Source organism: Salvelinus sp. IW2-2015, linkage group LG4q.2, assembly GCF_002910315.2.
Source record: "Salvelinus sp. IW2-2015 linkage group LG4q.2, ASM291031v2, whole genome shotgun sequence".
NCBI lineage: Eukaryota > Metazoa > Chordata > Actinopteri > Salmoniformes > Salmonidae > Salvelinus > Salvelinus sp. IW2-2015.
In genome coordinates this window covers 372,846-396,609 of record NC_036843.1, presented here as the reverse complement: position 1 = coordinate 396,609, position 23,764 = coordinate 372,846, and the positions used below count along the sequence as shown (strand labels likewise).

Genomic DNA, 23,764 nt, shown 5'->3' with positions numbered 1-23,764 from the left:
CGTCACATATTTTGGAGCATATTTAAATATAACTTTACATCTTACTTAAAAGGCCCGGGACAATATTTTTTTTAAAGACTACAAAATAGAAGACTACTTTCGACAGGATACATCTTTATCAAGTATATTTCAACATCAAAAAGACAAAAACATTTCAGATTCCATATAAAATGAGTGCATCATAATACAAATTATACTTTATTCAACGGTTGTTTTTTCTCTAAGTACATACATAGGACAATATATATAAATACAATTGTTTTGTTTTTTTGCTTCTGTGGATTCATTGGCTTACTGCAAGGAAACATGAGTTTCAATAAAAAATCATGAATATATTTTGGGTCTTAACATATGAAACATTTGTTTATGCCGAACGTTCATTAAACGCTTTGTCAACAGAGATGTATGCATGTTAATTTACAATAGGTGGTAGAGTGACAAGGGTTTGGGTTAGGGCCACAATGCCCTCGAGCAGCATACCATTTTAAGATAAGCCTAACTTAGTCTGGTAAATGCATTCAGACTCAATGCTGGCACCATATTTAAGATATTATTATTGGTTATTATTGGTACCATGTGGTACATTCCACATCTAACCAGGAACCTCGATAATTTTATTAAATTAGTGTATCGCCACTACTGAGAGCGGTACGGGTTATTGGCCATCCAAGTATATGACAAATGTACGGAGATAGATTCCTGCCCAAATATATTATACAAATGTATAATTTTATTAAAATTATGTAAGACACAACCTGCCAATGACCTCCATGTTGTAAAAGGACCCAATACTTCCATGCCCTATTCTGTCATAGTGTCTCTTTAACAATAAACTACAGTGTTTAAAATGATATCTGTTAGTGTAACTAAAGCCTGTTACAAGGCTATATTATAGACCATTTCTGGTGTAACCCCCCAAAAAAAGACTCTGCTCTTACAAAATGGCTGCTCTTACAGATTATCTGTTGACCCGAAACAAAGAAGACTAAGGCAAAACAGGAAGGATAGCTACAGTAGCTGCTAACAACAAGGACGAGATACTGAGTCTTTAACTTTTAACAGTTGCTTGCACCATAGTCAGAGAAGTGAAAATCAGTGCGTATGACATCTGACTGGTCTAAAGTATGTGAATTGATTCCTATATCCCACAACATGGTAATTCTTGGAGGAACATTGTATTTAACACATCTTAGAAAAAACGACAAGTTGCAAAATATAGACACAACATTGCTGGATAATATAACGAAACACACAATACAAATTACATAGTCGACGTCGACAAAACATTATTTTTGTTTCCTTAAAAAAGCCAATTACAATAAAAAAAGCTACATACGAATTTGCAGGAATAAATGGCTTATAAACACATCATCAGACGGGTTGGGCATATGACTCCCAAATCTGCATTTTACTTCTCCAATTACAACTCTCCAATCAATTCTCAATGTTTAAGACACAACTTACTGGTTACTGTTGATTGGTAGATCATGAGCAGATGGAATCCTATAGGTCAAGGGGGATTCTCCCAGCCAATCAGCGCACTTTATGGAATTGACAACAGATGGTATACATTATTAACAAGTAACTGAACAAGTTGATGGCCAGCAACTCTCCTCTCTGACATAGGTCCTGTATTTAGCATGCTTGTTACTAAGTATTTAATGAAGCTTCACCTCTGCTACTTAGGGCTAACTCCCTCCTTGTATCACTTTACTTTCTTCTCCTAATCTTTCATTCTCCACCACCTACACTGACAGAAAGCCAAAACGTGAATGTATCAGTTCATCTTTGTATCATATGGATCTGTTCTTGCCCAGGCATTCGGAAGTTGGATTGATTTACAGATCAGATATTCTGCTCAGCACCTGCCTGGCTCATGTCCACCCTTGGCAACAAGCAGAAAGCCTTGTTCCCAAGCCAAGTTATGGACGGCATGATGTCATAGAGCAATAGGCATCCCCTATATAGCTGCTGGGTATAGAAGAGCTGCTGGTTATAGGTTACAGCCAAAGATTTGGAAGAGAAGAAGTCTGCTTCCTGTATAGCCCCTCCCTGGGCAGGAAGACAGAGGAACTGAGATGCGGGACTATGCTGCAGGTATAGCTCATAGGTTACCGGTCATAGGTCATTAAGCTGCGCCCGCCAAGTTCACCGTGAGCACCAACACACAAGAACCCGAAGTTCTCAAAGACATGAACAAAGTACATAAAAAACGTTTAGTTTTTAGTAAAGTTGTAAAAAGTACAAAAAAAGAATAAGAAAAGAAAAGAAATAAACACCAACGTACATGTTGCTCCACTGGTTGACCCCCAGATCTTTCCTCAGTCTTCACTTGAAGAGGTGACTGCTCCTCTCTTCTGGCAGTCTCTCACTTTCTTTCTCTCCTCCATATCTCTTTTTTCTCTCTTCGTCCCTCTCTTCTTCGGGTTAGGAGTTCAGTCGAGGAAGCGCTGGCAGGCTTTCTTCCAGCGACAGGCGGTGCACCACTGATCCCGGTGCTCGATGCCGTAGACCTTACGACACTTCTTAGCCTCGCCACGGATCCTCCTGTAGAGAGAAAGGGAGGGAGGGAAAGAGAGAGGAGATGGAAGAGGGAGAGAGTCAGAGATTGAGTTAATTGACACTAAATGTATGAATGGAAATGGACAGAGAGACATGTGTAGAGAGGGATGCATAGAGGGATGCGAGAAGGGAAATGACCGTAGACTCAAATTGACTGAGGCAGATATGTTATCAAAAGCAATACAGTAGTAATAGTATATAGCATAGTATAATAGCTCACCTTGTGGTCCAGTGGCTGCGTGGGGGAGAGGTGCTGGCAGGGTGTGGCCTAATTGGGGCATTCTGCTGCTGCAGCCACTGTTCTCCCACACTGACTGACCGCACAAGGAATGGTGCGCCCTGGTGGACAGAGGGGGAAACACACAGATGAAGAGCAGAGAAAAACTACAGAACATACACATATTATTACTGCCTGCGTTATAGGTAATGAAGAGGGATTTGAGCAGAATCGCAAATCCCATCCAATCAAAAGGCTTCTTCTCCACGTCTCCTCTCCTTCATCTGCACTGATGTGAAAAGATCTGCAGATTAAAGAAGGAAACAAGGACAGGGTGCCACTATACAGTTGAAGTCGGAAGTTTACATACACTTAGGTTGGAGTCATGAAAACTTGTTTTTCAACCACTCCACAAATTTCTTGTCAACAAACAATAGTTTTGGAAAGTCGGTTAGGACATATACTTTGTGCATGACACAAGTAATTTTTTCCAACAATTGTTTACAGACAGATTATTTCACTTATAATTCACTGTATCACAACTCCAGTGGGTCAGAAGTTTACATACACTAAGATAACTGTGGGCTTGGATAATTCCAGAAAATGATGTCATGGATGTAGAAGCTTCTGATAGGCTAATTGACATCATTTGAGTCAATTGGAGGTGTACCTGTGGATGTATTTCAAGGCCTACCTTCAAACTCAGTGCCTCTTTGCTTGACATCATGGGAAAATCTAAAAAATCAGCCAAGACCTCAGAAAAAAATTGTAGACCTCCACAAGTCTGGTTAATCCTTGGGAGCAATTTCCAAACGCCTGAAGGTACCACGTTCATCTGTACAAACAATAGTACGCTGGTATAAACACCATGGGACCACGCAGCCGTCATACCGCTCAGGAAGGAGACGCGTTCTGTCTCCTAGAGATGAACGTACTTTGGTGCGAAAAGTGCAAATCAAACCCAGAACAACAGCAAAGGACCTTGTGAAGATGCTGGAGGAAATAGGTACAAAAGTATCTATATCCACAGTAAAACGAGTCCTATATCGACATAACCTGAAAGGCCGCTCAGCAAGGAAGAAGCCACTGCTCCATAAAAAAGCCAGACTACGGTTTGCAACTGCACATAGGGACAAACATCGTACTTTTTAGAGAAATATCCTCTGGTCTGATGAAACAAAAATAGAACTGTTTGGCTATAATGACCATCGTTATGTTTGGAGGAAAAACGGGGAGGCTTGCAAGTCGCAGAACACCATCCCAACCGTGAAGCAAGGGGGTGGCAGCATCATGTTGTGGGGGTGCTTTGCTGCAGTAGGGACTGGTGCACTTCACAAAATAGATGGCATCATGAGGATGGAAAATTATGTGGATAGATTGAAGCAACATCTCAAGACATCAGTCAGGAAGACCCAAAGCTTGGTCGCAAATGGGTCTTCCAAATGGACAATGACCCCAAGCATTCTTCCAAAGATGTGGCAAAATGTCTTAAGGACAACAAAGTCAAGGTATTGGAGTGGCCATCACAAAGCCCTGACCTCAATCCCATAGAAAATTTGTGGGCAGAACTGAAAAAGTGTGTGCGAGCAGGGAGGCCTACAAACCTGACTCAGTTACACCAGCTCGGTCAGGAGGAATGGATCAAAATGCACCCATCTTATTGTGGGAGCTTGTGGAAGGCTACCCAAAATGTTTGACCCAAGTTAAACAATTTCAAGGCAATGCTACCAAATACTAATTGAGTGTATGTAAACTTCTGACCCACTGGGAATATGATGAAAGAAATAAAAGCTGAAGTAAATCATTCTCTCTCCTATTATTCTGACATTTCACATTCTTAAAATAAAGTGGTGATCCTAACGGACCTAAGACAGGGGATTCTTACTCGGATGACATGTCAGGAGTTGTGAAAAACTGACTTTAAATGTATTTGGCTAAGGTGTATGTAAACTTCCGAATACAACTGAAATTTCCTGCAATTCTATGCATTTGGCCATGGCTAATGCTGTGTTGTTTTACTCAAACATAATAACAACATTTTCATCGCTAAATTCATTGTTTTGGGAATTTTCAAATCTCCCAGATGATCTAGCTTTTATTTTGGTGATTGTTAGTTCTCAACAATTATATTATCTGTCCTACATACTTTATATCTGGTTTTAGTCATTTAAGTTAACATTGAAAGCATTTTTCCATACCGAAAATTTATAAAACAATAAAAATATATATATACAGCACCAGTGGTGTAAAGTACTGAAGTACTCGTTACATTTTGACAGGAAATTGGTCCAAATCACACACTTATCAAGAGAACATCCCTGGCCATCCCTACTGCCTCTAATCTGATGGACTCACTAAACACAAATGCTTCATTTGTAAATTATGTCTGAGTGTTGGAGTGTGCCCCCTGGCTATCCGCCACTTAATAAAAAAAAATACAACTATGCCGTCTGCACCACTCGGGCTCCCGAGTGGCACAGCGGTCTAAGGCACTGCATCTCAGTGCTATGGGTGTCACTACAGACCCTGGTTTGATTCCAGGCTGTATCATAAACCATCCGTGATTGGGAGTCCCATAGGGCGGCGCACACTTGGCCCAGGGTCGTCCGGGTTTGGCCAGGGTAGGCTGTAATTGTAAATAAGAATTTGTTCTTAACTGACTTGCCCAGTTAAATAAAGGTTAAATAAAAAATATAAGGAATTTGAAATGGTTTTTACTTTTGATACTTAAGTACATATTAGCAATTCTATTTGCTTTTGATACTTAAGTATATTTAAAACCAAATACTTTTAGACTTTTACTCAAGTAGTATTTTACTGGGTGACTTTCACTTTTACTTGAGTCACTTTCAATTAAGATATCTTTACTATTACTCAAGTATGACAATTGAGTAATTTTCCACCACTGTACAGTACCAGTCAAAATTTTGGACACACCTAGGGTTTTTATTTATTTTACTATTTTCTACACTGTAGAAAAATAGTGAAGACATCAAAACTATGAAATAACACATATGGAATCATGTAGTAACCAAAAAAGTGTTAAACAAATCCAAATATATTTTAGATTCTTCTAAGTAGCCACCCTTTGCCTTGATGACAGCGTTGCACACTTTTGGCATTCTCTCAACCAGCTTTACCTGGAAAGCTTTCCAACAGTGTTGAAGGAGTTTCCACATATGCTGAGCACTTGTTGGCTGCTTTTCCTTCACTCTGCGGTCCTACTTATCCCAAACCATCTCAATTGGGTTGAGGTCGGGTGATTGTGGAGGCCAGGTCATCTGATGCAGCACTCCATCACTCTCTTTCTTGGTCAAATAGCCCTTACACAGCCTGGTTGTGTGTTTTGGGTCATTGTCCTGTTGAAAAACAAATGATAGTCCCACTAAAAGCAAACCAGATGGGATGGCGTATTGCTGTAGAATGCTGTGGTAGCTATGCTGGTCAATTGTGCCTTGAATTCTAAATAAATCACTGACAGTGTCACCAGCAAAGCATCCCCACACCATCACACCTCCTCCTCCATGCTTCACGGTGGGAGCCACACATGTGGAGATCATCCGTTCACCTACTCTGCGTCTCACGGCGGTTGGAACCAAAAAATCTCAAATTTGGACTCTGTGAAGCATTTATTTGGGATGCAATCTGAGGTGCTGTTAACTCTAATGAACTTATCCTCTGCAGCAAAGGTAACTCTGGGTTACCTCTTCCTTTCCTGTGGCGGTCCGCATGAGAGCCAGTTTCATCATAGCGCTTGATGGTTTTTGCGATTGCACTTGAGGAAACAGTGGGGAACAGTGGGGGGTAGAACCTTGTCAGCTCAGGGATTCGATCCAGTATCCTTTTGGTTATTGGCCTAACGCTCTAACCACTAGGCTACCTGCTGCCCCGATCATCAAGGCAAAGTGTGGCTATTTTGAAGAATCTCAAATATAAACTATATTTTGATTTGTTTAACACTTTTTTGGTTACTACATGATTCCATATGTGTTATTTCATAGTTTTGATGTCTTCACTATTATTCTATAATGCAGAAAATAGTCAAAAATAAAGAAAAACCCTGGAATCTTTTACACTATTTGGACTATGCGGCCCGCCCAAGGATTTCAAATCACATCAAATTTTATTAGTCACATGCGCCGAATACAATAGGTGTAGACCTTACAGTAAAACGCTTACTTACAAGCCCCTAACAAACAATGCAGTATAAAAAATACAATATAAGAATAAGAAATAAAAGTAACAAGTAGTTAAAGAGCAGCAGTAAAATAACAATAGTGAGACTATATACAGGGGGTACCGGTACAGAATCAATGTGCGGGGACACCGATTAGTCGAGGAAATTTAGGTAATATGTACATGTAGGTAGAGTTATTAAAGTGACTATGCATAGATAATAACAAAGAGTAGCAGTGGAGTAAAAGAAGGGGGGCAAAGCAAATAGTCTGGGTAGCCAATTGATTAGCTGTTCAGGAGTCTTATGGCTTGGGGGTAGAAGCTGTTTAGACGCCTCTTGGACCTCGACTTGGCGCTCCAGTACCGCTTGCTGTGCCGTAGCAGAGAGAACAGTCTATGACGAGGGTGGCTGGAGTCTTTGACAAATTTTCGGGCCTTCCTCTGAGACCACCTGACATAGAGGTCCTGGATGGCAGGAAGCTTGGCCCCGGTGATGTACTGGGCCGTACGCACTAACTACCCTCTGTAGTGCCTTGCGGTCAGAGGCGGAGCAGTTGCCATACCAGGCAGTGATACAACCAGTCAGGGTGCTCTCGATGGTGCAGCTGTAGAATCTTTTGAGGATCTGAGGACCCATGCCAAATCTTTTCAGTCTACTGAGGGGGAATAGGTTTTGTCGTGCCCTCTTTACGACTGTCATGGTGTGCTTGGACTCTCAACCTGCTCCACTACAGCCCTGTCGATGAGAATGGGGGCGTGCTCGGTCCTCCTTTTTCTGTAGTCCACAATCATCTCCTTTGTCTTGATCACGTTGAGGGAGAGGTTGTTGTCCTGGCACCACACTGCCATGTCTCTGACCTCCTCCCTATAGGCTGTCTCGTCATTGTCGATGATCAGGCCTACCACTGTTGTGTCATCAGCAAACTTGATGATGGTGGAGTCGTGCCTGGCCGTGCAGTCTAGAGTGAACAGGGAGTACAGGAGGGGACTGAGCACGCACCCCTGAGGGGCCCCTGTGTTGAGGATCAGCGTGGCGGATATGTTGTTACCTACCCTTACCACCTGGGGGCGGCCAGTCAGGAAGTCCAGCATCCAGTCGCAGAGGGAGGTGTTTAGTCCCAGGGTCCTTAGCTTAGTGATGAGCTTTGAGGGCACTATGGTGTTAAACGCTGAGCTGTAGTCAATGAATAGCATCCTCACACGGGTGTGTTCCTTTTGTCCAGGTGGGAAAGGGCAGTGTGGATGCAAAAGAGATTGCATCATCTGTGGATCTGTTAGGGCGGTATGCAAATTGGAGTGGGTCTAGGGTTTCTGGGAAAATGGTGTTGATGTGAGTCATGACCAGCCTTTCAAAGCACTTAATTTGTAGTAAATTGTAGTAAAATCTCTGTATACACTACTGCACATAACTGCTGCAGATATGAACTGAAGGGGGAAGATAAATCTGGTGCAATGCATTTGTTGTGGATGGTCCCTGACAAATATACTAATCAAATAAATTAGGACATATTGCATTTGATGTGGACATCTCACAATACTGCAAGGTAACAGTCCAGCAAAACAACACAGATGAATTAGCAAGGAAAATCTTTATCCACTATTTTAGCATTCATGACAAACGATCTGTCCAAATTGTCAAAATACAATGCATATTTAGTGCACATCAAATTGAACAATCCATGTTTACTGCTGAAAGGGTATGTGCAATGATTGTTCTGTGTGTGCACTGCAGCTGATCTACTGCAGTGACTCGATCGTGCCATTGACCACGGGTTGTTTACAACACATAAAAATGACCCCCAGTTCCTACTAACGATCGATAGGTGGCAGTGATGTAGCACCACAGAACGGGAGTCTATGGGCCAGTGGAGACAAAGGCGATGTTCGGTAATGGAAAATATGATCAAATCAACAAGGGGATTGCCTGGTAAATACCCACGACATGCTATTGGCAGTATAGAGCAGCTCAGGAGGCAGGGCAATAAATCTATCCTATAAAACAAGCGTTCTTTGTCCCTGATGGACTGACTGACTTCTATTCCACAAACACATACTGGGAAAGGCTCTGTAGGGGGAAATGTTTACGCAAATGCACGCTTTTCAAGAAAATACGTGATGAATTCAGAAAGCTTGGAGATATGGAAAGCTCTGTGTTTAAAGGGGGAAAATGAAGTGAAAATAGCATATACCTGGACATACAGCATGAACCATGAACAGCAATTGTGGTGTTCTTAACTGAGTGTTTATACGCAAATTATCTATGGGAATTTCCCTTCAGATTATCCTATTGGATTCTACAGTCAGGGTTGCGTTCAAGAGCCTCAGGAGTCAGGGTTGCGTTCACTGTCATTTCATTGCTATACCAACACATTTCTTTCTAGGTGCATTTGTATTAATTATCAGCTGAGACGCGGGATGTGCGGAGTTTGCGCATTTGAGAACATTCCTTTGGTCCCAAAGTGCAGCTCTACCCACCCGGGACACCAGGGTTGTTACATCAATTCAGGGGCCTTTTGAGATGTGTATAACTTGGTGGATTTTTTGTTGTTGATTTCACCCAATTTTAACATGCTGTCATAAAGAGAACATGTTCAACTCAATAAAAAACAAGTGTTCCCATCTAAAGAGGTTAAACAATAAAATGACTAAAGCACGTGCCTATTAAATCCCAAATTAAGTAACAGGGTTGACGATTTCAACTTAAATCAGCCATAAATCTCCTTGTGACAGGTGAAATGGAAGCTTGTTGTGTACAACAGGGAAGGGCAATTGAATGCAACCCCCCCCCCCAAATGAAATTGTTAAACCATTTCTATCCTGTCTATCTATGGGTAACAGGGTTGACGTGTTATACTTGACCCGCTCAGTTTCCCGCCACAAAACACCAGAAAATGTCCAAAAACAGTAGAACCAACTCACCTGCTTTAAAAATATTATTTGTCTATTAGATGTTCAATGTTTCTTTTGAAAAAAAAATCTTTACAAAGGAATACTATATTAAAACGAGAGTTTAGTTCACGTAACAGGGTTGACCTTAAAATGAGGGAAAGTAAAAATGTTTACCTTTAAATGAATCAATAATCACATGAAATCAATAATAATCTTCAGAAATTACTTTGTCAAAGCAACAAAATAACTAGGGCTTTAGAATGATGGTGACATTTCTTTAGAAATGTTGGGGTTAAGGATTGGGATTAAAATCTTCCTGGAAGTCACAGAAGGTACACGGAGGGACATGTCAAAATGCATATAAAAATCAGCTTTATTGAATTCTCCATGTGGTCTATATTAAAGGGCACAGGCTTATAAAATTCAATATTGGTGCACAATTTCTACTTAAAATATCAAAGGGATGCAAAAGGCACTCATTTCGCGTAACGACCCACCAGGCAAGGTAAAATAAATGCATACTTTCAGTTTTAAATCGTAATGCAAGCCTACCTGACTTGGTTGGGGGGTGGAGGTGGGTTTGGTCCAACGGCAGGTGGAGGAAACAGAGACGGGTGATGCCACCACCTGGACTGAAGCAGCAGCCTGCAGAAGTAAACAATGTGGTCAATGGTCGCGATCAGGTTGGAGCATTAAATGCAAAATACAAAACAAAAGGCTGTATAACCACTTGCAAAACAATACAGAGGTTTCAATAGCTGCTCATAGCGTGTTTGTAATGTATTCAAACCAAGAAACATATGTTTCCCACTTTTTATGTCCAGAACAGAGAAAATGTAAACATTTATCAGGTACAGTACAACATCATGTTCATGGAAATGGTTCTCTCCTACAGACGGTGGGCATCGAGGCATTCAGTTACTTTGAGCATGGTATGATCGTCAGTGCCAGGTGCGCCGGTTCCAGTATATCAGAAACGGCCGGCCTCCTGGGCTTTTCACGCACGACAGTGTCAAAGGTTTACCGAGAATGGTCCGCCAAACAAAAAACATCGTGCTAGCTAACAGGCGGTCCACAAAAAGGCAAATAATGGCGCAATACAACAGTGGTGTGCAGAACGTCATCTCAGAACGCACAACTCGTCGGTCCTTGTCATGGATGGGTTATTGCAGCAGACGACCACACCGGGTTCCACTCCTATCAGCTAAAAACAAGAAGAAGCGGCTCCAGTGGGCACGCGATTACCAACACTGGACAACTGAGTGGAAAAACATTGCCTGGTCCAACGAATCACGGTTCCTGTTTCGTCATGCTGATGGCAGAGCCAGGATTGGTGTAAGCAGGTGTCAATGGTACAGGCTAGTGGCGGTGGTGTAATGGTGTGGGGAATGTTTTCCTGGCACATGTTAGGTCCCTTGATACCAATTGAGCAACTATTGAACGCCACACCTTGTAGAATCCATACCCTAAATAATTCAGGCTGTCTCTGGAGGCAAAGGGGGATCCGATCCGGTACTAGATAGGTGCACCTAATAAACTGTCTACTGAGTGTATATCTCTATTATGCGTGGGAATACTTTGGGAACAAATTAAAATCACTTGGATCTGATTTGCTGGTGTTTTTACAGTATTTTATGTCCAACAAATCACCCACCACCAGTTGGGGAACCCTGTCCTAGTGCCTACCTGGTAGGAGTGCTCAGAGTGAACCTGCCCGAAGCACCCTGGGATGGAGGGGGCAGACTGGCTGAGCTGGCTGGGCTGGGGGTTCACTTCTGTTGGGGAGTCTCCTCCAGCTCCTGCTCCTACCCCTGGTTCTCCTGGTCCTACCCCAGAGGGAGAGGGGCTGGAGGGGGAGGCACAGGCCAACCAGGGGGTGCTGGTGCTAGTGGTAGGGATAGTGGTGTGGGTGGAGACCCCAGGAGGTGGGGTGAGGGGCTGCAGCTCCCGCTGGTGGATCTCTGTGTAGTAGAAGTCCTCCTCGCTGCGGGAGCAACGCTCATGCTCAACACTCTGGCTGTGGAAGGGAAAACACATAGATATACGGTACATAGATTAATGCAACTGTTGTTTTTTTTGTATTCTTCTGCCAATACCACTGCTAGTAGAAGCACTCCCACATCATCTAACAATACAAGTATTTTAGAAAGCTTTGTGGATACATAATTGGAAATGTTATTGTCACTTACCCCAGGTGCAGGGTACGGATGTGACGTTTCATCCCCACGACAGATGTCAAAACCTTATCACAGTTGGGCCACAGACACCTGTAGGCCAACTTCACTGAGTTCTGGAGAAAGGAAACACAAGTTCACAGTTAAGCAAGGTTGGTGGAACTGACTCAACTCTAAATGAAGAACAAATAGCTAATAGCTGATGTGTTTGCCAGTCAATTCTGGTCAATTTTAGCAAGGTTATTTCCGTGACTACCCTACTCACCCTGCGTTTCCGTGGCGCAGGCTCGTCAAACAGCACCTGCTCCAGCTCCATGTCCAATCCCTCATCAGTGGGCGTGGCCAGGCTGTGACCTTCTGTCTCTGTGGTTGGCGGAGATGGGGCCGGGCTTCTGTAGCCACGGTCACAGCTCCAGTAGCCACTGCTGCCGCTGTCTGAGAGTTCCCCCGCTCCGCACTCCATGCCAGTAGAACCTGCTGCACACACACACACACACACACACACACACACACACATTAGATTAGACCTGCAATGATTAATGAAAAATGTACAGGAAAAATATAACTAAGAGCTTATCAATCAATTAATATATCAATGAATTACCTATGACTGTGTCTCTGTGAGGTGGGCTCTGAACAACAGGGCTGCAGGACAGGCTGGTCAGAACCAGGGCTGCCATCATCTCATCCATATCCACTGACTCTGGACTCCTGGAGCAGGGAGAAAGGGGAGAGGGATTAGGTACATTCACACTGAGAGAGAGACAGAGAGAGACAGAGAGAGACAGAGAGACGAGAGAGACAGAGAGAGACAGAGAACGACAGAGCAGAAAGAGAGAGCAGAAGGAGAGGAGAGAAGAGAAGAGAGAGAGAGAGAGAGAGAGAGAGAGAGAGAGAGAGAGAACAGAGGAAGAGACAGGACATGTATACCCTCTCCCATAAACACACACTTTGCCCACCTCCCACCCTACATTAACTACCCTTACCTCCCCTCCACACAACATTACATACATTACACTACCTTACCTCCCACACTGCATTACACTACCATTACCTCACCACACTACATTACACTACCGCTTACCTCCCCACACTACAATTACACTACCATTGACACTACCCTTACCTCCCACAATACATTATACTACCGACTCCACCTCCCCACACTACATTACACTACCCCTTACCTCCCACACTACATACACTACCATTACACACTACCTACTCCCACAATACACATTACTACTACCCTCACCTCCCCACACTACATTACACTACCCTTACCTCGCACACTACATACACTACCCTTACCTCCCCACAGCTACGATTACACTACCCTAACCTCGCGCCTACATTACACTCCTTACATCCACACACTAAATTAACACTACCCTTACCTCCCACACTACATTACACTACCCTTACCTCCCCACTACTACCTTCCCACACACATTACACTACCCTACCCCCCACACTCATACACTACCCTTACCCGCCCTACATTACACATTACACTACCTTACCTCCCCACACTACCCTTACCTCGACACTACATTACACTACCCTTACCTCCCCACACTACATATACTACCCTTACCTCCCCACACTACATTACACTACCCTTACCTCCCCACACTGCATTACACTACCCTTACCTCCCCACACTACATTACAGCTACCCTTACCTCCCCACATAACATTAACATACCCTACCTCCCCACACTACTTACCACACACTTAACCTTACCTCCCCACACTACATTACACTACCCTTACCTCCCCACACTACATTACCACTACCCGTACCCCCCACACTACATTACACTACCCTTACCTCCCCACACTGCATTACACTACCCTATCCCCCCTCACTACATTACACTACCCTTACCTCCCACACTACATACACTACCCTCTACCTCCCACCTAACATTACACTACCGTTACCTCCCCCCTACCATTACACTACACCTTACCTCCCCACATACATTACACTACCCTTACCCTCCCCACATACATTACACTACCTTACCTCCCCACACTACCCTTACCTCCCCCACACCTACACCTACCCTACCTTCGCACCACACATTACACTACCCTTACACCACACCACTAACATTCACTACCCTTACCTCCCCACACTACATTACATACCTCTGACTCACCCACATACCCCTTACCTCCCCACCTACATTACAACTACCTTACCCCCCACCACTACATTACACTACCCTTACTCCTACATTACATTACACTACCCTCCTCCCCACACTACCTTACTCGCACACACACATTACACTACCCTTACCTCCCCCACTGCATTATACTACCCTTACTCCCCACACTACATTACACTACCCTTACCTCCCCACACTGCATTACACTACCCTTACCTCCCCACACTACATTACACTACCCTACCTCCCCACATTACATTACACTACCTTACCTCCCCACCAACTACCCTTACCTCCCCCACACTACATTACACTACCTTACCCCCCACGCTACATTACACTACCCTTACCTCCCCACACTACATTCACTACCCTTACCTCCCCACACTACATTACACTACACCTTACCGCTCCCCCACTGCATTACACTACCCTATCCCCCCTCCTATCACTCCCACCTCACTACATTACACTACCCTACCATTCCCACACTACTTACACTCCTTACCTTCCCACACATTACACTACCGCTTAACCTCCCCACATACATTACACTACCCTTACCTCCCACAATAGCATTACACTACCCTTACCCTCCCCACATACTACCCTTACTCCCCACACTACATTTACACTACACACTTACCTCCCACCCTAACATTACACTACCCTTACCTCCCACCTCATTACACTACCCTTACCTCCCCACACTGCACTACACCTTACCTCCACCCTACCCTTACTCCCCACATACATTACACTCACCTTACCTCCCCCACAATACACTTACACTACCCCTACCTCCACCCACCTACCCTCCACTCATTCACTACCCTTACCTCCCACACTACATACACTCACCCTTACCTAACCCCACACTGCATTCACACACCCTTACTCCCACCACTACATTATACTACCCCTTACCTCCCCACACTACATTATACTACCCTACCTCCCCACACTACATCACACTACCCTTACCTCCCCACACTACATACACTACCCTACCTCCCACACACTTACTACACTACCCCCTTACTCCCACACTACATTACTACCCTTACTTCCCCACACTACTATACTACCCTACCTCCCCACACTACATCACACTACCCTTACCTCCCCACACACATATACTAACCCTACTCCCACAACTACATTACACTACCTTACTCCCACACTACATTACACTACCCTACCTCCCACCTCATACACTACATATACTACCTTACTCCCACCCTACACTACACTACCCTCCCTCCCCACACTACATTACACTCCCTTACCTCCCCACACACTACATTCACTACCCTACCCTCCCCACACTACATTACACTCCCTTACCTCCCACCCTACATTACACTACCCTTACCTCCCACACTACACTAGCACTACCCTTACACCCTTCCCACACTACCCTTACCTCCCCAACCACTACATTATACTACCCTTACCTCCCCACACTACACTACACTACCCTTACCTCCCACACTCATTAACTTACCCTCACCTCCCCACACTATATAACTACCCTTACTCCCCACACACATTATACTACCCTTACCTCCCACACTAAATTACACTCCCTGACCTCCCCACACTACATTTACTACCTTACGTCCACACACTACATTACACTACCCTACCCTCCCCACACTACATTACACTACCCTACCTCCCCACACTACAATTACACTACCCTTACCTCCCCACACACATAATACACCCTTACTCCCCACACTACATTACATACCCTTACCTCCCCACACACATTATACTACCCTTACTCCCCCACACTACATTACACTACCTTACCTCCCCACACTTACATTATACTACCCTACTCCCCACACCATTATACTACCCTACCTCCCCACACTACATTATACTACCCTTACCTCCCCACACTAATTATACTAACCCTTACCTCCCCACACTAAATTACACTACCTTACCTCCCCACACTACATTATACTACCCTTACTCCCCACACTACATTTACACTACCCTTACCTCCCCACACTACATTACACTACCCTTACCTCCCCACACACTACCCTTACCTCCCACCACTACCCTTACCTCCCCACACTACATACACTACACCTCACCTCCCACACTACATTATACTACCCTTACCTCCCCACACGACCCTTACCTCCCCACACTACATATAACTACCCTACTCCCACCACTACATACATACCTACCTTCCCCACACTACATATACTACCCTACCTCCCCACACATAAATTATACTACCCTTACCTCCCCACACTACATTTACTCCTTACCTCCCCACACACACTACCCTTACCTCCCACACTACATACATACCCTTACCTCCCCACACTACATTTACACTACATTATACTCCTTACTCCACCTACACTACACTACCCTCAGCCCCACACTACATTACACACCCTACCTCCCCCACAATACATTACACTACCCTTACTCCCCACATACATTACACTACCCTTACCCCCCACACTACATTACACTACCCTTACCTCCCCACACTACATAACACTACCTACCTCCCACACTACATTACACTACCCTTACCTTCCCACACTAATACACTACCTTACTCCCACACTACACTACACTACCTCTACCTCCCACACTACACTAACAGTAACCCTCACCTCCCCAACATTACCATTACCGTCCCCACACTACATTCTACCCTACCTCCCCACACTACCCTTACCTCCCCACACTACATTATACTACCCTTACCTCCCCACAATACCCTTACCTCCCCACACTACATTATACTACCCTTACCTCCCCACACTACATTATACTACCCTTACCTCCCCACACTACATCACACTACCCTTACCTCCCCACACTACATTACACTACCCTTACCTCCTGGGCACATTGGGCACATCGATGCAGGAGGACACTTGGTATGGTTTGCTTGTGCTCTGTGTTGCAGCAGGAGGCTGAGGAGGGACAGTGGGGGAGGTCCAGACGTCCTGTAGTTTCCTGAGGACATGCTGTCCCAGAGCAGGCAGCAGGATGGCCACCTCATTATCCACATGGTTGTGTTGCTCCACCACCCCTGTGCACTCACGCCCTCCACACAACACATACACCTGTGGAGGGAGGGAGGGTTTAGAGACAGTGACATGTTAAATCGGGGAGGGAGGGAGTGGGAGGGAGCGAGCGAGAGAGAGAGAGGCAAAGCGAGAGACAGACAGAGAGAGAGTGATAGAGAAGTACAACGACAAGTCAAAAACAACAAGTCAGAGTTAGTGTCACGCTAGGGGGAGAGTGGTGCGAAAGACATAGCGAGACAGAGATAAAGAAAAAGAGAGACCGATATAAAAGAAAGAGAGAGAGCGATGCCTTGAGGTAATCGTGCCACTGTGGCCATCAAACAGCCCAGTGGACAAAGGCAGAGTGACAGTGACAGAATGACAGTGGACTGCTGCCCAGCCTGTTCACCTGAGAGGAGTGAAATACTGTAGATGAGAAGAGATGGGATAAAGGCCAAGAGATACAGATTTACATCAACACTGAAAACGAGGGAAAGATAATGGGAACAGACAGTGACAGACAGACACATTGGCTGTTTTTCTCTCAAGCAGAAAACAGAAGGCTGAGACCACATGGGGATAGATACAGATCACCCTGTTGCAGGAGAACTTTCCTGCAATGCAGGAAATTGAAAACGTGTAGTGTATTTGAGGTTTAGGCTTCTGAATTTTGTAGTTTCCACTTTGAAATTTCAGACATGATTTTCCCTTACGAAAAATGTATCAACCCTTTCAAAAATGTCCATTAACTAAAGTAATTTCCTGTTGCTGCAGGATTCTTAAATTGGCTCAAATGAAGATCCTACATCTGTAGTAGTTATGAAAAGTTACATAAGAACAGTGCATTCCATTTTTTCTCCCTCCCTCCCTCTCTTCTCTCACCTACTCTTGTCGATCTAGCCCCTTCTCTCCTCTACACTCGTCCCTTTCCCACTCTCCCTTCTCACCCTCTCTCTCCCTCCCTCCCCCTTCTCTCCCCACCGCTCACTGTCTCCCCTCTCCCTCACCTTCTGTCCAGGGTGTAGTTTGTAGTTGAACCTGCTGAGATGCTGGGGCCCTGGTGGTCCCATAGTTGGGCTCCCCACACCCCCCTCAGGGTCCCCGTGGGCCCCTGTCTCCAGTGTGCTCTCCATGGAGGGGCAGGAGGTACACAGCAATGCCCCTAGGGGGGAACGCTTCCCCAGACGAGTCTTGGGTAACATGGTTGGGAGTAACACTGTGTCTGTAGACTCAGAAGATCTATTGAGGTTTGGTTCTCTGGAACAATGGCAAAGACTGGTCGTAGAATAGGACAGAGTGAAAGAGAGGTACAGCTGAAAGAGAAGAAACAAGATTGGAGAAAACGTCTTCCGCGATACTTCTGCGATGCGAATTGAATCCAGCCCTTAGAAATTGACCATCTGCTTTCAATACATTATATAACAGAAAAAATCTTTGTGCTCCATTTGCTATTGTATTTCACGCTTCAAAGCCCTATAAAGTTGCCTTCATTGACATAGTCATATCTGTCCAGATGCATGTGTTGATGCCATGAACCTTGATGGATTGATTAAATGTGCGGGGAAGGCATTTTTGGTAGCTAATAACATCACTGTTTTTCATCAGAACTTGAATGAACACCCGTCTCAGACCACAATCTACCCCTCTCCCCACCTCCTCCTCTTAAACGCTCTGGGTCGAAATTGCTCCTGATCTTGGATAAGATTACCATATCAACCCTATCCTTGACCATTAGAGGGATAAAAACAAATTTGACCCCAAATCAGTGGGTAGAGGCGACCCCTTTTTTACACCACCCTCTGACTATATACTGTATGTGTAGTGGCTTGGGATTAGATGGCTCAAGCTAATAAAGCTACAACTAGTGTTGCACGGTATACTGAAACTTCTGTACTTTTTTCGATACTAGAACACGAAAAACAGTTTGGTACTAGAATATTTGTTACTTTCGGTATTTCTGTCAAATGTGTCTCATGGATCAAGCCCGTCTATATCAGCGCAGCCGACCCCTTATCATAGCTCACCCTGCCTGCTCCACTTACTCACTGCTAGCCTGCACTGGGAGTCTGGGCTGCATCGTGTTAGCTCCACTTACTCACTGCTAGCCTGCACTGGGAGTCTGGGCTGCATTCGGTTAGCCACTTACACTGCTAGCCTGCACTGGGAGTCTGGGCTGCATCGTGTTAGCCTCCATTACTCACTGCTAGCCTGCACTGGGAGTCTGGGCTGCATCGTGTTAGCTCCACTTACTCACTGCTAGCCTGCACTGGAGTCTGGGCTGCATCGTGTTAGCTCCACTTACTCACTGCTAGCCTGCACTGGGAGTCTGGGCTGCATCGTGTTAGCTCCACTTACTCACTGCTAGCCTGCACTGGGAGTCTGGGCTGCATCGTGTTAGCTCCACTTACTCACTGCTAGCCTGCACTGGGAGTCTGGGCTGCATCGTGTTAGCTACACCTTAACTGCACATGCTAGCCTGCACTGGGAGTCTGGGCTGCATCGTGTTAGCTCCACTTACTCACTGCTAGCCTGCACTGGGAGTCTGGGCTGCATCGTGTTAGCGCCACACTCATGCTGTACAGAAGTTAACAGTCTTGAGTAATGGAGAAGGGAGCAATTCGGGGCGTTCCTGCATGTGGTCATTCTCGCATCTGCAGGAACCCCTCTTGATACTTGTATTGTTACATTTTTAAGCTAGGACAGGTAAGGGGGTGGGGGCGCTCCAGTACATTAGGTATCATAAGGGACTACTTTGATACAAAGTGATTTTCGTAGCAGGTTAGGAGAGCATTTTCGCTAACCCTAACCCCATTCCTAACCTTAACCTCAGTTTCCTAACCTGCTACGTTAATTATCCTAACCTGATGCGTAAATTCTCCTAACCTGCTACGAAAAAGTAACTTCAGTATCGAAGTGGCATGAAAAGAGTGTTTCCCGGTAGCGACCTTCGCCCCCGCCTATCGGGAACTGTTGACGGCAAGGGCAGGTGTTCGGAAGGCTGAAGCAAAGGACACTGTGTGCTAGCTAGCTAGTCCTACGGAAGACTCTGCTACACAGCAGGTGGGAGGTGACGAGCAAGCTAGCTAGTTCGCTAGCACACGGTGTCACCCTCGCTTCCCGCCTGCTGTGTACCGGAATAGCTAAAGGGAAGCGGGGGCAACACCGGTAAACAGTGGGTGTGTTCGAGCGGTAAGTCTAACGAAGCCGACTGTAGACAAAAGTTGGCGAGTGATGTCAGGGAGGTGCATCTGCGATTGCCGAAAGTTGAACACTGTAGTGCTTTTCAAACAGCAAGGCTCAGATCAACTCAACATGGCAGTATCAACATAGATGCTATTGCTTATAAAGGTTTTTCTTTATAAATGTAGAAATAAACTTCTCTATACACCCCCTATTCCACACTCACAAAATGAAAACATAGCGTGTGTGTGTACAATTAATTGGTTAGAGATATCAAATATCACTTTCATTTGTAGCCTAGAATCATGGCAAAGTTGTTTGCTGTTTCAGTCATGTCTTTGGCCACGTTCGTGTGGGTCAAACAAAAACACCCCAATGATTGGTTGACAAATAGTGCCTCCCACAATGCAGGTGATGGCTGCATGGTGTAGTTGGTGAGAAGCAACTACAGTGACTTGAAGGCGACTTCATAAAAAACTGTATGACCTTTGATCACATGATTTTTGTAAAGTTAATGCAGTCGACATGTAGTTGCAAGTCGGAAAAATGTTATATCCATAATGCAACACATTTGAAAGGTGGTGACCAACATTGGTCAACATCTTGACAAAAGTGATCTGCTTGAATGCGCCCGGTGTTCTTCGCACCTGCCTGTTGGGCACCGTTTTCCTGCAGTTCTGTTAAAAACAATGAGGGCAGGTGTTCGGCAGATGGGAGCGAAGGACACAGTGTGCTAGCTAGCTAGTCCTAGGAGGACTCCGGTACACAACATGCGGGAGGCGGGGGAGACACTGTGTGTTAGCTAACTAGCAAGCTAGCTAGTACATGGTGTCACTAACTAGTAAACTAGCTATTTAGCTAGCACATGGTATCACTAACTAGCTCACTAGCAAGTTAGCTAGCACATGGTGTCACCCCCGCCTGCTGTGCACTAGAGTAGCTGGCGGAAGGCGGAGTCGACAGGTAGACAATGTCCTTCGCCCCTGCTTGTCGGGCACGGTTTTCCCACTGTTCTGTGAATGAAGGTGAGGGAAGGTGTTCAGCAAAGGACACTGTTGAATGTGAAGGACACATTCCAAAGAGTCACACAAGCATGAAGTTGTCGTGCTCGAGGGGGGGGGGGGGGCATTCATGCAGGAACCAATGGGATGCTCGGGGGGGCATTTATGAAGGAACTAATGGGATGCTTGAGGGAGGGTGTTCCTGCAGCTGCAGAAAGGCCCACACACAGAAACGCCCCGAATTGCAGATTAATAGAATAATGCGACACGGCATGTAGAAATGTTCACTTTACAGTGACCAGGTTTACATTCACATCCATATCCCGTTACTATTCGGGATACTCAAGTACTCTGTTTTATAAACATCATATTCTGTTTACAATAACCCCCAAAAACTTGTATCCCAGTTATGAGAAACCCAGATAAGATGCCTGGGATATGCTGTTCTAAGACGGGATACTGTGGCATGTAAACATCTTATCCCCTTTACTGTTGTTTTTGCGGTCTGCGCAGGCTCAATTTCGCAAATCACGTGTGTTGTGTGATGATGTTTTCATCCGATTGTCAAACAAATCACCATAATAATTCCATAATAATTTTGCCTACTATAATTAATTTACTATAAATTAAATTAAGTTTCTGCTTATAATTTACGACATTTGGTAGGCCATATTATAACTTCCGACATTTGGTAGGCCATTTGTTTGTCAACTATAGTTTGATAAATGCAGCTTCTCTTCTGTCATAATTTGTTGCCCCAGAAGACTAAATAAAGTAGTGGTCACCAGAATAATATCTTACATTGATAGAATGAATGCATTTGTAATCTAGTTAACACTGGTAAAGTTGTCTGTTTCGTTTAGGGACCGGGGAGAAAACACAATAACTACACAAAACAGTGGAAAACGGAAATTAGGAAATTAAAAGCTGAGAAAAGGACAGAACACATTTCTGATACGGCTTCCATTCATCTTGGGTGCATATTTTATGTGGTTCAAATACTGTCTGCTGATAGTGTCAAAGATAACACATTCCACGCAAATTCCCATTTTCTCAAACGATGCTGAAAGAAAAAAATAATATTTCTCCGCTCCTGTTCCTGAGACAAAATTAACATTGGTTGTATAATTTCACTGCAAAAATGCACAATTCTGCAGGAGTTCATATTATATTACACTACATGTGAGCGGTTATAGGCCTACAGTCATTGTCCATATTTCAGTTACTATTCCATTTAACCAATATGAACTTAAATGAGGAATATTCTGTTCATTCATAGATACAGGGATACTCATGAGCAGGATATCAAAGGTGCATGTAAACAGCATATCCCGAATAAAATGTTAAGCGGGATATGAGCTGCTATCTGGAATACTGTGTGCATGTAAACGTGGTCAGTAGATGAAGATACTGGTAGCTTCCAGCTTTGTAGGCTTCCCTTGCTAGCTGACAGATAAAGCTAACATCAATCCACTACCCAAGTACTTTGGTTGCAGTGGTGTAAAGTATTTTAGTAAAAATAATTTAAAGTACTACTTAAGTCATTTTTTGGGGTATCTGTACTTTACTTTTTATATTTTTGCCAACTTTTACTTCACTACATTCCTAAAGAAGATAATGTACTTTTTACTCCATACATTTTCCCTGACACCCAAAAGTTTTTGTTAGATTTTGACAGGAAAATGATCCAATTCACACACTTGTCAAGAGAACATCCCTGGTCATCCCTACTGCCTCTGATCTGGCAGACTCACTAAACACAAATGCTTCATTTGTAAATTATGTCTGAGGGTTGGAGTGTGCCCCCTGACTATCCACCAATAAAAAATACAAGAAAATTGTTTAATATAAGGAATTTGAAATGGTTTGTACTTTTACTTTCACATTTGATTGTCACGTTCCTGACCTTATTTCCTTTGTTTAGTCTTTGTTTAGTTGGTCAGGACGTGAGCTGGGTGTGTGATTCTGTAATGGCTTCCGTCGGTAGAAGGAGAGGAGGACAAAAGTGCAGCGTGGTATGTATCCATATTTATTAGAATACTTTTTCAATAATGAACAAAACAATAAACAGACGAAAACCCAACGAAGCTACAGTCCCGAACTAGAGAACACAAAAACAGATGAACGCAAGAACAGGAACAATCACCCACAAACCAACAGTGAAAACAGGCTACCTTAATATGGTTCCCAATCAGAGACAACGTAAAACACCTGCCTCTGATTGAGAACCATATCAGGCCAATAAGGCCTAACCTAAACAAAGAAACACATAACATAGACTACACCCACCCAGCTCACATCCTGACCAACTAAACAAAGACTAAAC

At 44.3% G+C, this 23,764-nt stretch overlaps 1 protein-coding gene across 2 annotated transcripts in view; it reads right to left on the bottom strand.

The window, feature by feature from the left end:
- Positions 1-166: 166 nt before the first annotated feature.
- LOC111963107 (zinc finger protein 395) overlaps positions 167-23,764 on the bottom strand; it is a 28,922-nt gene continuing 5,324 nt past the window's right edge. The window contains exons 2-10 of one of the 2 annotated variants that reach the window (XM_023986333.2): positions 18,265-18,570; positions 17,085-17,314; positions 12,623-12,729; positions 12,284-12,492; positions 12,034-12,134; positions 11,531-11,861; positions 10,397-10,489; positions 2,783-2,901; positions 167-2,547 (exon numbers count right to left, since the gene is read on the bottom strand). In XM_023986333.2, coding sequence (XP_023842101.1) covers positions 2,436-2,547; positions 2,783-2,901; positions 10,397-10,489; positions 11,531-11,861; positions 12,034-12,134; positions 12,284-12,492; positions 12,623-12,729; positions 17,085-17,314; positions 18,265-18,459 — 1,497 coding nt within the window. In that variant the 5' untranslated portion in view covers positions 18,460-18,570 and the 3' untranslated portion in view covers positions 167-2,435. Of the gene's footprint in view, positions 2,548-2,782; positions 2,902-10,396; positions 10,490-11,530; positions 11,862-12,033; positions 12,135-12,283; positions 12,496-12,622; positions 12,730-17,084; positions 17,315-18,264; positions 18,571-23,764 lie in introns of both variants that reach the window. The other variant, XM_023986332.2, reaches the window with a different exon arrangement.